This window comes from Trematomus bernacchii, unplaced genomic scaffold (genome assembly GCF_902827165.1).
Source record: "Trematomus bernacchii unplaced genomic scaffold, fTreBer1.1, whole genome shotgun sequence".
NCBI classification, from domain to species: Eukaryota; Metazoa; Chordata; class Actinopteri; order Perciformes; family Nototheniidae; genus Trematomus; species Trematomus bernacchii.
In genome coordinates, this window is record NW_022987313.1 from 3950092 (window position 1) to 3967312 (window position 17221).

The 17221-nt window shown below is 42.3% G+C and overlaps 1 protein-coding gene and 1 long non-coding RNA gene across 4 annotated transcripts in view; both read right to left on the minus strand.

The window, feature by feature from the left end:
* Window positions 1–2477: 2477 nt before the first annotated feature.
* LOC117478464 lies at window positions 2478–5288 on the minus strand. Its single transcript, XR_004555434.1, has 2 exons — window positions 5079–5288; window positions 2478–3142 (listed from the first exon to the last, which is right to left on the minus strand). It is a non-coding gene; the product is annotated as an uncharacterized LOC117478464 (long non-coding RNA).
* A 1456-nt stretch (window positions 5289–6744) lies between these two features.
* Window positions 6745–17221, minus strand: part of aqr (aquarius intron-binding spliceosomal factor) — a 50217-nt gene continuing 39740 nt past the window's right edge. The window contains exons 33-36 of one of the 3 annotated variants that reach the window (XM_034125516.1): window positions 12908–12993; window positions 9573–9747; window positions 8299–8409; window positions 6745–7290 (exon numbers count right to left, since the gene is read on the minus strand). In XM_034125516.1, the coding sequence (XP_033981407.1) occupies window positions 6958–7290; window positions 8299–8409; window positions 9573–9747; window positions 12908–12993 (705 nt within the window). In that variant the 3' untranslated portion in view covers window positions 6745–6957. Of the gene's footprint in view, window positions 7294–8298; window positions 8410–9572; window positions 9748–12907; window positions 12994–17221 lie in introns of all 3 variants that reach the window. The other 2 variants (XM_034125515.1, XM_034125514.1) reach the window with 2 other exon arrangements.

Below are 17221 nucleotides of genomic sequence, written 5' to 3' on the forward strand. Positions count from 1 at the left end.
TGAAACAAAACAGAAAACCTTAAAAAAACGGGAACCAGAATGGTATTTATACGTTTCTTTGCTGAATACATTAAGCTGAACATATTATTTATTTATTACAACTCTCAAATGTCTCATTAGGAAACTAGAGAGCAGGAAAAGTCTTCCTCCTGGGGAAATGGCCCACTCCCAGAATGGACATTTCTCTCAGAGGCCATTGAAAATAGTGTATGTTGGTGTGTTGGTGTTGTGTGTGTGCAGTTGTGTGTGTTGCATGGGTGGCGTTGAATTGGTGCAGGCTGAAACTGACAGGCAGCCATATGTTGGTTAATTGAACGGGGAGGCCTGATACTTATCCTCTCGTCCTCTCTTCTCGTCTCTCTCTCATCTCTCTCTCCTCTCATCTTCTCTCGCTATCTCTCGTCTTCTCTCAAGTACTCTCTCTCTCCTCTCAGTCTCTCTCTCGTCTCTCTCTCCTCTCGTCTCTCTCACTCTGCTCGTCATCTCCTCTCTCTCTCTCTCTCTTACTCGGCTCTCTCTCTCTCTCTCCTCTCTCTCTCTGTCCTCTGCAAGATTTCTGCGAGGAATAACCGAGAAACTAAAATCGGACGCTTTTTTTGATTTGGCTAGTGACTTCTTTCCCCAGGATGTTTGGGAGCAGAACCGGGCAGAAAAATAAATCTAGGTCTCCCATGACACTCACATTAATATTGCATTCAGATTCAGGCATTGGCCACCCCATTTTTTCAACGAATGCATCTGAATAAGTGAGGTTTTGTCAGTCTGTGCATCCGCAAAAGTGAGGGGTAGAAAATGAGGTTAAAAAGCGATTTGGATTAAAAATGAAATATTCATGAATACAATTTAAATAAGCTACAAAATAGACAGATACCCAGATTTGTAGGAAGGCTGCTCAGCAAGAGTATTTTTGGGTTATTTTTAAAGGTATCCCTAAGTACCCTGTCAGTCCAAACTGATAGGAGAGTCTGTGAGTTTAAACACCTAGCCGAGAATACGTTGAGCTAAATAGGATTTTGCTCTCTCGTCGTGCAGACGCTGAACATTTCGATTCTTTAGGAAAAAGAAACACATGTCATTTGAACATTTTTTTTGTAAGATATGCAACCCCCAGTACAGTATGTGCTTCAGGGATTGTGTTATGAAGCTAAATCTGCTTTAGCCTTTAGCATCGCTTAAAGGATTCCACCCCAAATAGTTGAGCTGTACATTAATGTGCCCATTGGTTGTTGCACTATTATTTTTGGACGGTGTTTCATGTTTGACTGTTTGTCTCACCAAAGTGTATTATACAACGATCAAAGCAGGAAAAGGAGCAGCTGCACTGAACTGCTATTAAGTTTGCAGTGAAATGTATTTGTTAATTTAATATACATGGAAAATCTAATCGAATAAAGAGAGAAATGTGCAGATATAAGACGTTATTTGATTATTTACAGAATGAAGCAGGCAATAAAAAGCCTCTCATCATGAGCACAGACAACTTTAAAATCTCCATAGAGTAGAATCATGTACTTAAGTTTTATGTTACTGTCCTGTGAAAAACTAAATGTCAACTTTCAGTGCCAGCTTTCAGTTTTTAGCTCTGGGCTCATATAATTATACTCAGTCCTCTCCTCACTTTCCAAAGTTCTTCTCTGAGAACTTTTCACCCTTTCCTCTGGGTGTTGGCTTTCAGAATTTAATAACTTACTGAGGCATGAACCCACAATGTCAAAACTTCAGTGAACACTTGGATCATACTTCTTCACAGCATTTGGTCAAAACTTTTCAATCTTTACTTAAGAAGTTTGTTTTCAAAGGCTATAGTGGAAGAAAGAGAACTAAACCGTGTAACTTTAATAACAATCTTACTTATTGAGCCCTTATCCAGTTGCAATCTGGGTATAGGGAACCTAAATATACACTCCTGTTTTCAAACAATGATTGAAGTATATTTGACAACCCAATGCCGTCGCCACCTCAAAGTTTAAAGTTTTTCTGGAGAAAGTCTTACACTTTCTGCAAAGTCGTGTTTTTTCTCTCCCACTTTTTCAAAATACTATGACTTTATTCATGATAATATTGACATGTGAGACTGTGACATGTTCAACTTACTATACTATGATTCTTTTCGAAATACCACTGTAACTATTCTAATTATATTTTCAACATTTGTGTCATGACTCTTTCAACATACTACACTATGATTTATTTCATGACATTTTCAACATACTATTATATCACTTGTTTCATTATATTTCTGACATTACTTCTTCTGTGATCTTCCTGACTTCCATTTCATTCGTGTTGGAATAAGCTCCTATCTCCTATGACCTAAGGATAAAAGCAGGTAAACAGAAATATCAAAGGAAACTATAAATACATCTGTTTATATCTCCTGCTTTTTCTGCATCTCCATTTACCTTCACCTTCAAATTCTCCAACATGGATTTCCAACCAAATACTGTGTACAATAAGTCAGTCGACAAATACAGAGGGCAACTTCAAAGCTATTTAATCGCATTAAAAGTTTCCATACAGTCATTTACAAGTCTAAGCATTTCCATTGTTAAAATGCCATTTTCATTCTTATCTTCTGCATGCAGTGTCATCATGAATTAAACAGCAAACACAGACCATGAACACAAAGCCTATTTTCTTCCAGACATACCCATACAAATTTCAAATCCGTGGTTAATTACATGTTAACAGATCACGGGGAATCTATTTTGCAAACCTTCTGGAACTTTGTGTTACATAACTTGCTAAACAGTTCCTTGCTGTATCGAGTGCCAATCATCTGATGACATCTCCACACGGAACAGATATTAACCCCTCTGTGGGACAAATAAAGGTATGATTCCCCTTAAAGCAAAGGATGTTTTTCAGTAGAAAAGCACCAATCTTTCCCCCCCCCATCTCTGGTTCTGGGTGGATTTTAACACATAGGCTTGCTGTGCCTCATGTTATTGGCACAGGTGCGGCCTAGGTTGGCCCCCTCCAGGAGCAGATCAGAGAGTCTGTCCAGGCCGAGGCAGGTGGTGAGGGGGCAGAAGAGACCGTAGAGACCCCCGAGGAGGATGCTGAGGGGCCAGCCGATGAAGAGCAGAACCACCAGCCAGATGATGCTCCACAAACACGACCCGCTATCTGCCATCCTAGTCTGGGAGGTAGAGAGGGAAATGAGAGTGGGAGATCAAAGTGGACAACAGCATGACTTGCAGAGCAAAACTCATACAGCTATAACTGAGCTTTGAAATGTGTGGGAGCCTGGCAGAAGTGCACTTTAGGTTCAGTAAAAACACTCCGTCACTACAATAGCATCCGAATGTGATGCTGTCTGAAGCCGTGACTCTTTAGTGAAGGTAGCAGATTATCAGAATGAAACGTGCCCTGTTGATGATCTGGTAGGTTGTCAGGATTAAGCATTGGCCTATACAAAGCATGATAAACTGGTGTCACGCCCTGGCTCAAGGACGGACAAAAGAAGGAGAACACACATGATTCATATCCAATTAAAGTACATTTATTTAAAGAAACTAAGTTAACTATGAAGTCAGTTAATCAGTAATGTGTGTAGTGTGTGGGTGTGTGAATATGCATCAGTATATAAAGCAAAGACAAACAAACCAAGATCCAGTAGTGCCAAGCAACCCAAGAGAGACTGACTGCTCAGGCACCCATACTTGTAGCTGAGCAGTCAACCTAAATCAGGTGTCAGCAATCTCTCCTGATTGGGGGAGTGGCTAACCAAGGAATTGGATCTGAGGCCTAGGGGCCGTCACACTGGCAACCACAAGCAATAACCACCAGCCCTGTCTGCCTGCGGGGGTCAGCAGGCCACCCACTCATGAGGTGTCGAAGACCAACGCCGGCACATTAGTCACCCGCTAATAGCAGATCAGCGGAGATCATGCATAACTTTAGTAATGAGCATTACTTTATCTGTCAACGCCGATCACAAACAGTGACCCAGGAGTATGATTTGCTGCTGTTTTAAGCCATAAAATTGCTTGTTGTATCGTCCGCAATGAAAAGTTGCTTATTGGAATGCAGTGCAATTTGTGAACACTTCCAACTTGATGATTTATGCATCTATACATGGTATACTATACTGTATATGTATATCGTTTATACTGGTGAAATGTATTCGTTTGCTAACTGATCGTTTGCCACCAGCTGTGAGGTCAGGCGTGATTAAAGTGCCGCATATATTTAAACACAAAACTAAAACTGATATTGATATAATCTAACTTTCAGTTTCAGCAAGCTAAGCATGTTGCCTCTTTAATCAAAAGTTATACAAATATATATTTATTTATATATAATGACAAACAGTAGATGTTTTATGTGGTCTATAATTCCCTAGAAAGATCCGCCCTGAGGCCCAGCCTTGAAGTTCAAATTGTATAACTGATGGTTTTATGAGTGTGGAATTGTAGCATGCTGTCAGGCGGATTCCCTAAACCTTATTCAGCTTTAAGAAGACACAATGGTCAGATGCTTCCCCCCCGGCATCTTCTTGATGATGCAATGTGTAATAATTTCCTGTTGTGACACTACTGTCATTTAGGGTTGGGCAATAAACGACACACTGACTGAACATGAGTGTGTGTGATGGTAAACCCGAGATTTTGGAAACGACTATACACTAAAAAGAGAAAATACTAGACACCAGCAACTACATTTTCTTAAGAGGAACAATAAAATAGTGCAGCCAGTACAAATGGACTCTGTCATACCATAAAATCACAAATAAAACACTTCAGTGCTCTCTGCTGCTCTTCCATAAAATGACTTACATTTGTACAGGTACTTTTTTTCTAACCACTCGACTGAATAACTGCAATATTACATTCAAAATGCCTCTTTTCAGATTCAATGCTATCTTTGTTGCAGCATAAAACACATTTTTATGTGGCAAGTTACAAGTCAGTATAAAGATACCAATACCATAATGCATATACTTATGACCAAATGTACATTAACACTTCTACTGCATGCTGTTAGTCTCTCTGACACACTAGCTCATAGCAAAGGTTAGAAGTAGCTATTAACCTAATGAATACCTGTCGTGTAAGTATAAAAGACATGTTCACCTTCAGCAGAGAAATGTTCTGGAGGATGTGAGCTCCTGTTGGTTGTAGGTCTGTCTTCCAGTCTCTCAAATCCTGCTAGAAACTTCCAGGGATGTTGTGTGCGAGCAGTAGTCACTTCCCACCAGTTAGCTCTAATTTACAATAACAAGGCACCACAGGCAACTGAATTCTCATGAGTCCGGCTGACAGAAAGCAGAAAGCTAGTAAGGAAGTGTTAGCGGAGGGAGGATATTACACTATAAAGACTCATGTGACTCAGTGAAAAGTATGCAGGCTGTCATGTGTTTGTAGACAAATGATTAGTGCTATAGATGATAATCCACCATGAACATGTGTGTAATTGTGATTTGTCCAGTACAAATCATGAAATGTTTCACCATCATGTGATATATTACATTGTTCTAGTAGGCTTTATGCCAAAATTGTCAAGAATTTGTACATGGGGCCTCAGCCGACAGGGATTATCTTCCTTATCTAGCCGCTCCTTCTAATCCTTTCCTCAGCCGACAGAGAGGTACTACTCCAAAATACTCATGAGAAAACTTCGACCCGGGGTGCCCTGCTCTCAGAAGATGGAAACATAGATGTTACACGGCGCCACACTTGACTGAATGCTGAAAATATGTCTCTCCACATCTATCAACACATGGTTCTCTCGGTCAGGTCTTTAGACTGGGCCAGGCTGGAGCAGCTGTGCAGCTGACCTGCTCCCTCAGCCTGCCCGAGGTATGATGTAACAACAACCAACCTCTGGTGCATGATAATGAATGCATTTCCACTCTGTGTTTTTGCCTAAAGGGCTGTGGACCTTGTTAACCTCTTCATTTTAAGTGGACTTGTGCTTTATTTATTTGTTTATTCCACATGGCAGTTATTTTAAAACAAAACATGTACTCTTATACTGTTTAAAAATAATAATAATTATAGCGCATCATGATGGAAAGGAGCACGGAGAAGGAAATCTTATTTTACTCGTCCCTTCTTAAAAAAAAAATAACCATAAAAAAGTAAATTAAAAGCAATATTCTTTCAGTCAGTTGCTTACAAATACTGAAACATAAAACCAGAACACAATCAAAAGTCAACTTCATACGGTCTAATTACGCATTCTTTATACATTTTCTTACAGCCCTTTAACTACAGATACCCGGGTTGGAACTTGGCTTTGTTTTTGATGTTGACACAAATATTGAGCCTTAAACTATTTGTCCTAAATTTGGTCGTCAAGCCTCAACCCAGACACTGATCCCCCTGATGAGATATTCTGCTGTCAGTATTCCACACAAAGTTATGAATGGCAGAGTATTTAAGGCTTGGTTGAGTGAATGTGTACATCCAGAGGGCAAAGCCCAAATCCCCCAGCATGCACACTTACCCTTGGGTGAAGTGACTGACCTACAAATGCAGCTTAGTCGCAGCTTCTGTAGCTGGTATAGGCTGAGCCAATCAGATTTGACTTGTGTGTAAAGCAGAGGGTGGAAGCAGATGAATGGATGCAAGTATCATGACAGAGAGATTTTAACAAGGCTTAAATATGTCAAATATATGCTGTATTTGTCTGAGAGGGTGCGTGTGATGCGTGTGAGAGGGATACAGATTAGAACCTCTGTAGGAGCATTATAAGCTCTGATGAGTGCACATATAGTTAAACATGTCCCAGACAATGAAGGATTTGCAATTCTTTTAATAAAAAAGGACTGATGGTTACAAAATTGAATGGTATAGAAAAACGAATGAAACATTATCACCAGGATCTGCTTTGAGCAGAAACAAATACAAAATCACTGACTTTCCACTAATCTTTTCTCAAGGGACAATCCACTCGGTCCCCTAAATAACTGAGGCCCTTAATTAGACAGCAGTCCCAGAAGAAGATGCTCTACTGCTTTTGCTCCTCTTCATTTTCCTCTTCGTCACTGTCGCTGTCTCTGCCGGGATGCTCTGGCATCTTAGCATGGCTCGCTGCTTCTTGCTGTTCCTCCTTCTCCTCCTCCTTCTCCTCACTGGTGTCCTCTGGGGTTGCCTCTCCTTCTGGCTTTGGCTCTGGGTTTGTCTCTCCTTGTGGGTTTGGCTCTGGGTTTGTCTCTCCTTCTTGGGTTTCCTGCTCCATGGGGGTTTCTTCTTCTGGTTTTTCTTCGGCGCTAACTGACGCTTCCTCAGCCACAGCATCAGGCTTGGTTTGTTGTGGAGGCAGAGCCAGTTGCTGCTGTTGCTGCTAAAAAAAATAGTGGAAAGGAAAATATTCACATTATTACATCTTAGTGCGTTCTACTGGGAAATCATCTTTAATGATGGCAGTGTAGTATTTATTCCTTTCCCAGCAGAGAAGCCTTTTTTCTCATTTCTTCTCCCCCTGTCATGCCATAATCCTCTTTTTAAGGCAGCACATCAAATATGAACGTAGTGTAAAAATCCCCTGCGCTCTTACTATGCTCAGCTTGTGGCCTGTTCATTCTCAACACGCAAACGACAACAACTCAAATACTAAAATAGCAGCCAGGGAGAGACAGTGACAGCTTTTAGCACTGCTTTAGTGTTGAATATCACAACGACTAAAAGAAAGTGTAAGACTAAATTGTGTTGGTAAAACATGTGTACACTCAAAGTAGTAACAGTTCTCAAATATTCTAAGGATTATAAGCCTCTCCTTTTCGAAACGACAACATGCTGCTGGTTGATTTGAATGATACAGTAAAACATCCTTTGACACTCATCAGGGTTCATACGCTTTTTCACCAATGATTTTCAATGACTTCTCCATGACCGCTACCTAATTTTTCATGACCAAAAAAATTACTCTTTCTCAGCAGTACCCACTGAAAATGGTTTATTTTAACATGGAACAGGAAAATAAGGTCTGCATATGAAACATGTGCCTATCTAAAACAAATCAAATAGTAGGCTTACTAGCTTCTACACGCTAAAGCAACTAAAATCTCTCACCAGCAAAATACCTTGACAGTTAAATGACATTTTAAGTTTCATTACTATACAGTATTTATTATCATTATAGTATTACTATTTCGGCGATTAGATAAATTGTAAATTATATTTGATGCAACTTTAGTTACATTTCCATGACTTTTCCAAAACCTTGGGAAAAATATTGTTTTCCAAAACTTTTCCAGGGCCTGGAATTAGCATTTTGAATTTCCATGACTTTTCCAGGTTTTGAATGACCGTAAGAACCCTGACTCATTGTATTTATGAAATGTTGTACCTGTCTGTGCTTCTGGGAGGTCTGGATCATGTGCATGTACATGTTATACACCATGTTGGTCATCTCTGGCATGTTCTTGATGATTTGGTCTTTCTGTCCAGAAGCATCTCTCTGAGGGAAGGAAGGAGAACGATGACGTGAAGGGAATGGTAATGATGTATATCGGTCTTGTTAGCAGACACACCATGGTTAACTATTGAATATTGATGTGATGCAAATGTGTACAGAAATTACAATTCCACTGCCCCACCATATGTTCGTTATTTGAAAGCAAATGTCTCGCCCACAGTCTCCTGCGATTGCTGCTCACGTACTTTCAAGAGGTTTGGAGTTTTTAATTGACAGTATCAGTATGCAGACAGAGCCGTACAGCCTAAACTGAGGAATGAAGCGAGCAGAATGTTTAATCTGCTTGCTCCTAAAGACATGCTTGATGCTCACAGAGGCCCTCAGGGCACCAGTACTGTAAAACTTAACCATGTGTGGTTTTATTACTGTAAAAACATCATGGCGTCAAAGTGTTGCCCAGTGATTAAGTGGGATTAAACATTAAGCTTTACGGCCTGTCCAATACTGTTCAACGGTGCTGTAAATACGCCTATATCCATATGGAGCATTAAGCAGCAGCCGTTATTGTTTTCTTTCTGCCTCTGAATCAGCACTGTTAAGTAGCCTGTGAAAGTTCTGATCAGTCAAAAGTCTGAATCTTTTAAATCTGCATCTGCGTGTAAGCAGCAGGGGTTACCGACTCCAGATAGACGGGCTAAGCAAGGGCCGCATGTGTGTGCCCAAAAGAGCTGTCCCCCCCGGCGACGAACACTCTGGAGTCAGTGGAAGTGTCACAGGCTGAGGGGTATTTTAGACGGCCCTGTTGCCACACACGCCAGTCAGCGAGACACAGTGACCAGACAACAGTCGTCTCATGCTGGCCTGGCGGGATTTGGGAGAGTGCTTTAGCCTTCTGACCTTCGAGGGTTAATTATAGCCAGGCCTGTGTTTCCTATGCTTTCAGATGGCCCCTGCAGAATGCTGTTAACAGGGCAGGGCCTATGGGCGAAGTGGCAGTAAGACTTAGAACCAGCGAGGAACAAAGGGAGAGAAGATGCCATTCAGAATATAGAGGCAGGATTAGCAGAGTCAAGGGGCTTTGGAGAGCGCAACAGTTATGTGGAAACTGGCAAATACAGAGCTTGAGTTCTTGACTATCATCCAAATGTAATGGAGTAGAAGAAGAAAGCGCTTTGAGAAACTGTTTTGTGCCTGTGTGTACGTACGGGCTGTTCCTGGCTGTAGTACTCGTGCGGTCGGATGTGCAGCTGCATGGGTCGGGCGGTGAGCTGGTTGAAGACAGGAGTCAGCTCGAAGCAGTTCTGGAACAACGACACCCGGGCGAAGATGTACAGACCCAGCCTGGCTCTGGACATGGCTACCACCAGACGCCTCACATCCCTGTGGAGCAATAGGAAAAACAAGTTTCAAATTGGTTTGATAGAGGGGAGAAAAAACATCAAAGAAGTGGGAGGCAAGTGTGAAATTGTGAGAGGAGATGAAGTCATGTGTAGGGGGCAAAGTCTAAAACAAGTAAAGGGATCACATTTCAAGGATGAAGTCAATATTATAAAAAGGAATGGAAAAATCAGTGAAGGGTAGGGGGAAAGAGGTTTAGTGAAGGATAAGCAGCAATATGAAAGGGGGACAAATGTACAGGCTAAGAGAGACATGAAAGGCTAAGGGAATGGATAAACAAAAAACACAACGAGAGGGAGAGGTGGGAGAGAACTACAGAGGGGAGATAGCTCACTTTTTCTTGCCACCCAGTAGAATAAATAAATGTATTCTTAAGAAAGTTACCAGAGAAACTAAGGAATGCAGCTTGGCTTGCTCTGATGGCCTCAGAGTTTGTTTACCTGCCGCTTTTTAGAGAAATACCACTGAATGCCTGTATAACCAAGTTAAGCAGCAAAGAAAACATGCTTTCAACATGCCTTTGACTTCATAGCACACATCCAGATATTAGACTCTATTATAATTAAAGTTATATACATTCATACGGTGGAAGAGTAGCAGAAGCTATTTGACAAATTCAGAAAGACACAAAAATCTGCTCAAAAAGACATAGAAAATGTAAGGGATACCATTGAAACTGTATGTATAAAATACACACATAAATATCTTTGTATTGTGTTTTAGGTGTTTGGATGGTCGACCAAATGGAGCTTTGCAAAAATACACCAGCTGGCCTATAAATCTGTGGGACTAAAGCTTATAAAAAATCTACAGAAGAAGGCAGAGCCTATGGGGGGGAGGAAGTGTGGCTTATTCAAGCAGCTGTGCTGATACTGTCTTTGGTTTGATGTACAAGAATGTTGGCTTACCAACACACATTAACATATACATATGTTGAAATGCAGCCCAAAAATGTGGAATATGACCACCTGAGCACTTGAGATTAAGAGGATTAATACTGCAATATGCATGATGGGACCCATGAATATGCAGGAGGAGAGAAAAAAGGCTTATGGAAATCATCTCGCAGGGTTTATGGGTGAGGTAATGTGCAGCAGGCTGGTAGGTGTATGTAAAATGGTTGCACCTTTAAAACATGTTACAAAATGAAAGTAGAAAGCACAACATTTCCACAGAGACAATCTTCACCAATGAGCACCGAGTTCAAGAAGAGGGGAACCAATCGTGGAGCTTGTGGCCTGTGGACATGGCACTACTGAGACGCCCACCTGTGCTGTGACATGGCAGGGCAAAGTGGACGCATGCCGGTTGCGTGTGTGCTCACATGTGTGTGTGTTGGTGTGTGTGTGTGCATGTCAGAGCGTGTCTGGATCTGCTCCTCCCTGTCAAAGAGGGTGCTCTGTGTGTGTGTGTGTGTGTGTGTGTGTGTGTGTGTGTGTGTGTGTGTGTGTGTGTCAGCACGAATGCCTCTCCTGACAAAGTAAGGGGTCGGCTTGTCATATGGTCAGCTGCGTCCCCTGCGGTTGTCACGGCAACAGATTGCCATGAGGGCAGATGAAGGGAGGGGGTTGTAAGGTGGGACTCAGCGGTATACCACAGTGATCCCTGTGTGGGAAAAACACAATGGACAGCACAGGAATTTCCCATGAACCACTGCTCTTTTAATCACTGAGGCGGCCATTCAGAAGTGTCAGCGACGCCAAGACATGAATGAATATTAGGTCAAAGCAAAGCTCATGAGAAAGGGAATTAAAGACAGTTTTTGTTTAAATGCTTTAAACTCAGCTGTTTAGATGTAATGTATTTTGGCATTTTAATAAAACAACCTGCCATTGTTATAACATGAGAAATAAGAGAACATCGTATGATCATGTAGCTCATCACTCATAGTAAGAAGCTGACAGATGATATTATCAGGCCCTATAAGATCAACTTCATTGATGGAAGCACTCATCCAGGATAATGAAAACTTTAGTTATCTGTCAGTGAAGGGGTTTACAATAGTGCTGAAGTTGTAGCACATTGTTAAAGGGGCAACCTTTGACAACCTTCCCACTCTGTGTGGGCTGAGAATGAGTATAGGAGCAGGGAGCAGTGTAAGACAAGATCAAATGGATGATACTGAGAGGAGAGCAGGCGCTGGCAGCAAGATAAACTACCCTCTCTGTGGCCCGCTGCACTTCTCATTCCCAGCTACATCCATTCATTGCTTTATCTGTGGAATGAGGAAAGAGCAAAATAGAGTTTTTAAGTGTTTATCTGACGGCTAAAAGACCAAGCTCAAGGGTGGGGTGTATAGGGGAGGCTTGTGTTTAGCTACAAAATAAATGGCTTAGTATTCGTGCTGGGGTTCCAATTTGCAGAGTGTCCAGTGTAAGGGTGGGTGAGAGCAGTGGCAGTGCAGCTGGGATAAAGCTGTGAGCGGTGCAATTCCAACAGCAGCTTCTGTACATCACAGCCAGAGGCCAGCGTGGCAAGCTGGAGCACCGAGTTGAGCCTCAATTGTCTGGTATTAAACCATGGAGCGTATTAGTCGCGAAGAGCTCAACAGTGTGTCATGGCAGCCGAGGAGTGAAAAGCCATTTCACTACGAACCGATTCAGTGAAATGAGGCGGTAGTGAGGAGAAGAGGAAGCAGAGAGATAAGGAGCTGAAGAGAGGCCAGTGAGGGGGGGGGATAGCTGAGCGGATAGCAATGGGACATGAAACAAAAAGACATAAAAACCTACCGCTGCAGTTTGGTTAACACTCCTGCCTCTTAATGACTATTATATGGTATGCCTTTGATCCGAGCAGAGCCCTTTGTTTGATACTCTCACCCCAATCATCATAGCACAATAGCTTCTCTTAAACATGACAAAAAACACATTCAGCTCCAGAGACATGCGCCTGTCCCGAAGCCCCCCTTTATCCTCCCTGCCTCAAATTGAGCTCTCACACATTTCAAGACAGCAACTGTGTCTTTTAGCAAACTTCATTCAATAGTTACACATGACAGAAGCACAACGCCTCCTGAGAGCAGCAGTCTCAGGAGAGTTTCGTGCCAACGTTTTTGCTGTGTTGTTTTCCCTGGAGGATGTGGTAGAAAAGCAGCTGAAGGTGTCTCCTGAAGGTTTTCTGCCTGGCACTTAAAAGTATTTACCTGAGATGTCCCACGGCTTTGGTGCGGACCAGGGAGAGGATGATGTAGTCATTCTGCTGACCCTGGAACCTGTCCACTGTTGTCACCTGCGCAGACACACAAACATATTCATGATTAAACATACACGCATACATATTAAAAGATATGCTAACTAAGCCATGGTAGTGGCAGAGAAAATGAGTGTATGCATTTGAGGTAGGTGGAGGGATTTAGCTGAAATGTTTTGGAAACACGAGGGAGATTGCTTTCCTTCTGAAATGTTCCCCTTTTTCTTATTTGTTTATTTTTTGTGGGGCTGAATGAATGCTGGTGGCAGTGCCTGTGTTTTCTTGTTATTGCTGTTATCGCTGCAGGCCACATGGGCAGCGAGTGGGGCTAATGCGGCTTAGAGGGCATTTGCCACCACTAGCCTCTTACCTGGGCCCCTGAGACTCAGGGCCAAGGTACTTGTGACCATGCTGCCTGACGGGGGAGAGATTATCGCAGGGAGGAAGAGAAAAGAGATCACTGAAGGAGTTTTCTTTTTTAAAATCAAAAGAAAACTCATGTCAACCAATTTGCTTTCATACCCAGGTTATCCTGTCTTGTTGAGGAGCGTTCTTATTCCCGTACATGAAGAACAGAGCTGTGTTTTTACTTCGCAAGTGCCGTCACACCTTACATAAATCCAAAAACATATTTATAAGAAGCTAGGAAACGGAGAAGCATCCCTGTAAAACGGAATACATTACAATACTAGCAGTAGCTGTACTGTATATACAACTGCTCCTTCAGCCTACAAGATCTGTGCACAACAAACTGTTTTTCCTTTTTAGGTGGTGGTCATAACAAACCGATAGGATCGATGTTTAGTCCCACTAAGAGTATTGCCTCAATAATAAATCTAATTGAAATACAAAATGGAGAAAACACTTTAGAAATCAGCATCTCATCACACTTGGTAATGGCAACCAAGTAAGAAGCAATAATGTTATCCTGAAACCTTCATAAAGTAAGACTGGAAGTAAATAATGGTGACACAAACAAAGCATGTCCTCCTTATTAACATGTGTACATAAAAAGGATGCTATGCCGTTATAAAAGGCCACATAGTGTGGTATCCAAAGCCCATCAGAAAGACCTTGGCCTTCCCTCTATAGATCCATCCTGTAGAGAGAATCAATAGAGCACCAGCTACCATTGAGAAGCCGCCCAGGCCTAGGACTACCAACATAAGAACCAGCCATGCTGAATAAATCATCATGTGGTCCCAGTTACTTCGTATGAGCTATTGCAACTTTTAGTGATCCTTTACTAAACCCCTTTTGGGCAAAGGGAAGGGAGTGTGGGGAAAGTGTGTGTGAACGTGCAAAAGAGGAAGAGATAATCATGCAGCAGACCACAATGTCTCCCTGTTGCTATGTAGAACAGATGCAGCACCAGAGGCAACAATATGTCGGTTTTACAGTAGCACGAGGCGTCATGGGCTGTATGTTAGAGTCAAATGGTTCATGTTCAAGTCAAACAGCCGCGGTATGCATGCATGCACGCACAAATGTGGCATGTAGAGACAGCGCTCCAGTACACCATGTGTTGATATAATTGTGGACTTAAATGGGGATATAAAGACAGTTTGAATCAAAACATGGCAACTCAATACTGGAGATGGGGCGCTCAAGAAAGGGAGTTATTCTGAGCCCACAGACAAAGAAACCCAGATAGAGAATCTCCCCAAGGCGCAGCATTTTGCATGGAGTTTAGTTATTTATGAGAAATCTTCCAGGGAGTGAATTACCGAGGTCATGCCATTGTGGCACACGCATATCTGAGGACACGAGGAAGCACACCAACACACAGAATACACTCTGAGATACACACATACACAGTGTATTGCTAGTAGAAGCTATTTGAATAAATGCTCTTCCATTTCTCATCGTGATGATGTTAATGGTCAAGCATGAATCTCTCCTCTCGTTTGACTCACTCTATCCATCCTGCCGTCTAATTCATGGCAATTACTCCCTGGAATGTGCAGAAGTCAGGCTGCCAGATTATCACATTTTTCACTCTTTCTTAGAAGTGGAAGGTCGCGTTTCCCATTTCCGAGGCTCAGGATTTAATTTCCGTCTCAAAAAGGCACGATGGGACATGTTAGGAAGAGGTTTTTTTTATCTTTGTTAACATATCTGATTAATATATCCTGGTTCTGGTCACACAGCCAGATTCTCTTTCCTATTTTTGAAGAGGCTTCAGCTCTCAAGCAATGAAGGAATCCCACAGGAGGGATGGAGAAAGTGTTTGTGTTAGCAGCCATGTATATTAATGAAGGGAGGGGGGCAGAAGGTGACACTGAGGATTCAACATGACCACTCCTGCCTTCTAAGGCCCCGCTCACACGGGACCGTTTGCGTTTATGCACAGTATGCGTATTCAAAAAAGTCTTCCGTTCACATGCATTTGTTTAATTTAACGTGTCTGTTCAAACGAGGCCGCTGGAAACGCTGTAGTACATATGCCGGGACTGTAAGTGGTGCTGTAACTTCCGCCAAAATACGCCAAAAGCCGCGAAGAAGAGCAGCTCGAGCAGCCCCGCCACAATGTTGCCATGGCTACCCTTCTGTTCATGCCCCGCGGTGTATTTAGCAACATGTAGTTCATGTAATTCTCCATGTCCACTTGTTGCTGATGGTTGTGGTAGAGGAGCTGTAGATGTTGCACTAATATCTGTAGCATGGTCAGTAGCAGTAGCACTAGCAGTAGCTACTGACAGGAGGAAGTGTGTGTGGTGATTGCTGGTATTCAGCGGGATATAGTCATTTCCTCAGCATATGGATAAATGCAACGGGGAAGTTAACTGAAAGAAACCGAATCTGTGGATATTGCTTCGACCAGGACGGCTCAGAAAGAGAGATATTCTCTACAAACACCGGGTGAGATCGCACCTTTGTCAATATAATGGATCAATGCATGAAATCTGACTGTTTATTTTGTTTAAGGAGTATATTGTGCGTTAACAATTCTGGTTTGCCTTTTATAATATTATTTCATTCAAGAACCCCTTGTGCGTTTAATTAACACAGCTATTTTTGATAGTTGCTGCAGGAGTGAGCAGGAGAGGTGGGGAGAGGTGGGGCTATCGCTATTTTTTCAGGAAATATTCGTATAGAGGTGATTACACGGACTCGGTTGACCCCCCAGAGCATTTCGTTTGCAAATCTATCCACCTTGGGACCCGTTATCGTTTGTGGGGTCAGTTTCTATCGGCCTCGTGTAAATAATAGGGCTATACGCACGCGAAACTATGCAGATACAAGCAGTTTTCTCCTCGTGTAAACGGCGCCTAATTCCTCTCTCCACGTCTGTGCACTTTCTATCATACTAAACAAAGGTTTACTTGATCACAATTGCTCAAAAAGGGCTTGTTAGGATTGGGCTGAGATTTGTGCGGTAAGAAAAGATGCAATGACTTTCGTGTAATGAAGTTTTAAGTGTGACTTCAACGAAATCAACAGTATCCTGGTGTTTAAAATATACAGCAACAGAAAGTGAACTCAAATGTACCTTGTCTGCAAGGATCATAGAGTAAACACATACAAAATAAGATATGTATGCAAACAGTTGTGTTTTGATACAGCAGACAGCTTTGGCCAGTGTGTTAGATGTTGAGTCAGTGACTGGTGCCAACTGTCCCTTCTCCTCTTTTCAAACTAATTTCAGTCATCGCAGCAAAGTGGGATGGCTGTTGACATTTGCTTGGTTTTAGCTATTGTGACACATTCTCAGACACACTGTGGACCCAGCACTCTGCGCCATGACCTTTCTGCTGCTCAGCATTTTCCCACAAGAGCCCCTCTTTCTCTTTTATCACCCTCCCTCCCTCTCTGGCGATCTTTCTTCTCAGCAGATCTGACAGCCTGTCACTCCTGTCACTTTATTACAAGGATGGCATACTGACTAAGGCCATGAGCACAATGCATGACAGTTTATTTCTAAACATTGCAGGACTTTTAACATGACCAAGCACAATCTCTGGCTAGCTGTCAGAACAGGGAATATACTTGAAGACAAAGCAACAAGGATGTGTAGCACAGCAGAAAACACAGACACAACACCAGGGGATAAAAGGCTCCGGCCCTGCAGGTGGTACAAAGCACCACGCACACAAAGACATAAGAGGGATCCACTTCCTGTCTGCTTGTTAGACAATTACTGAGCAATCTGCAGTTTGTGTTTCTGCCTTCATATGTGAAAGGATAAGGCTGATTATGTTTCTTATTGTCAGCAAATCCCAGGAAAACAAACATAAATAGTTCTTCTATTAAAGTCAGAAATAGC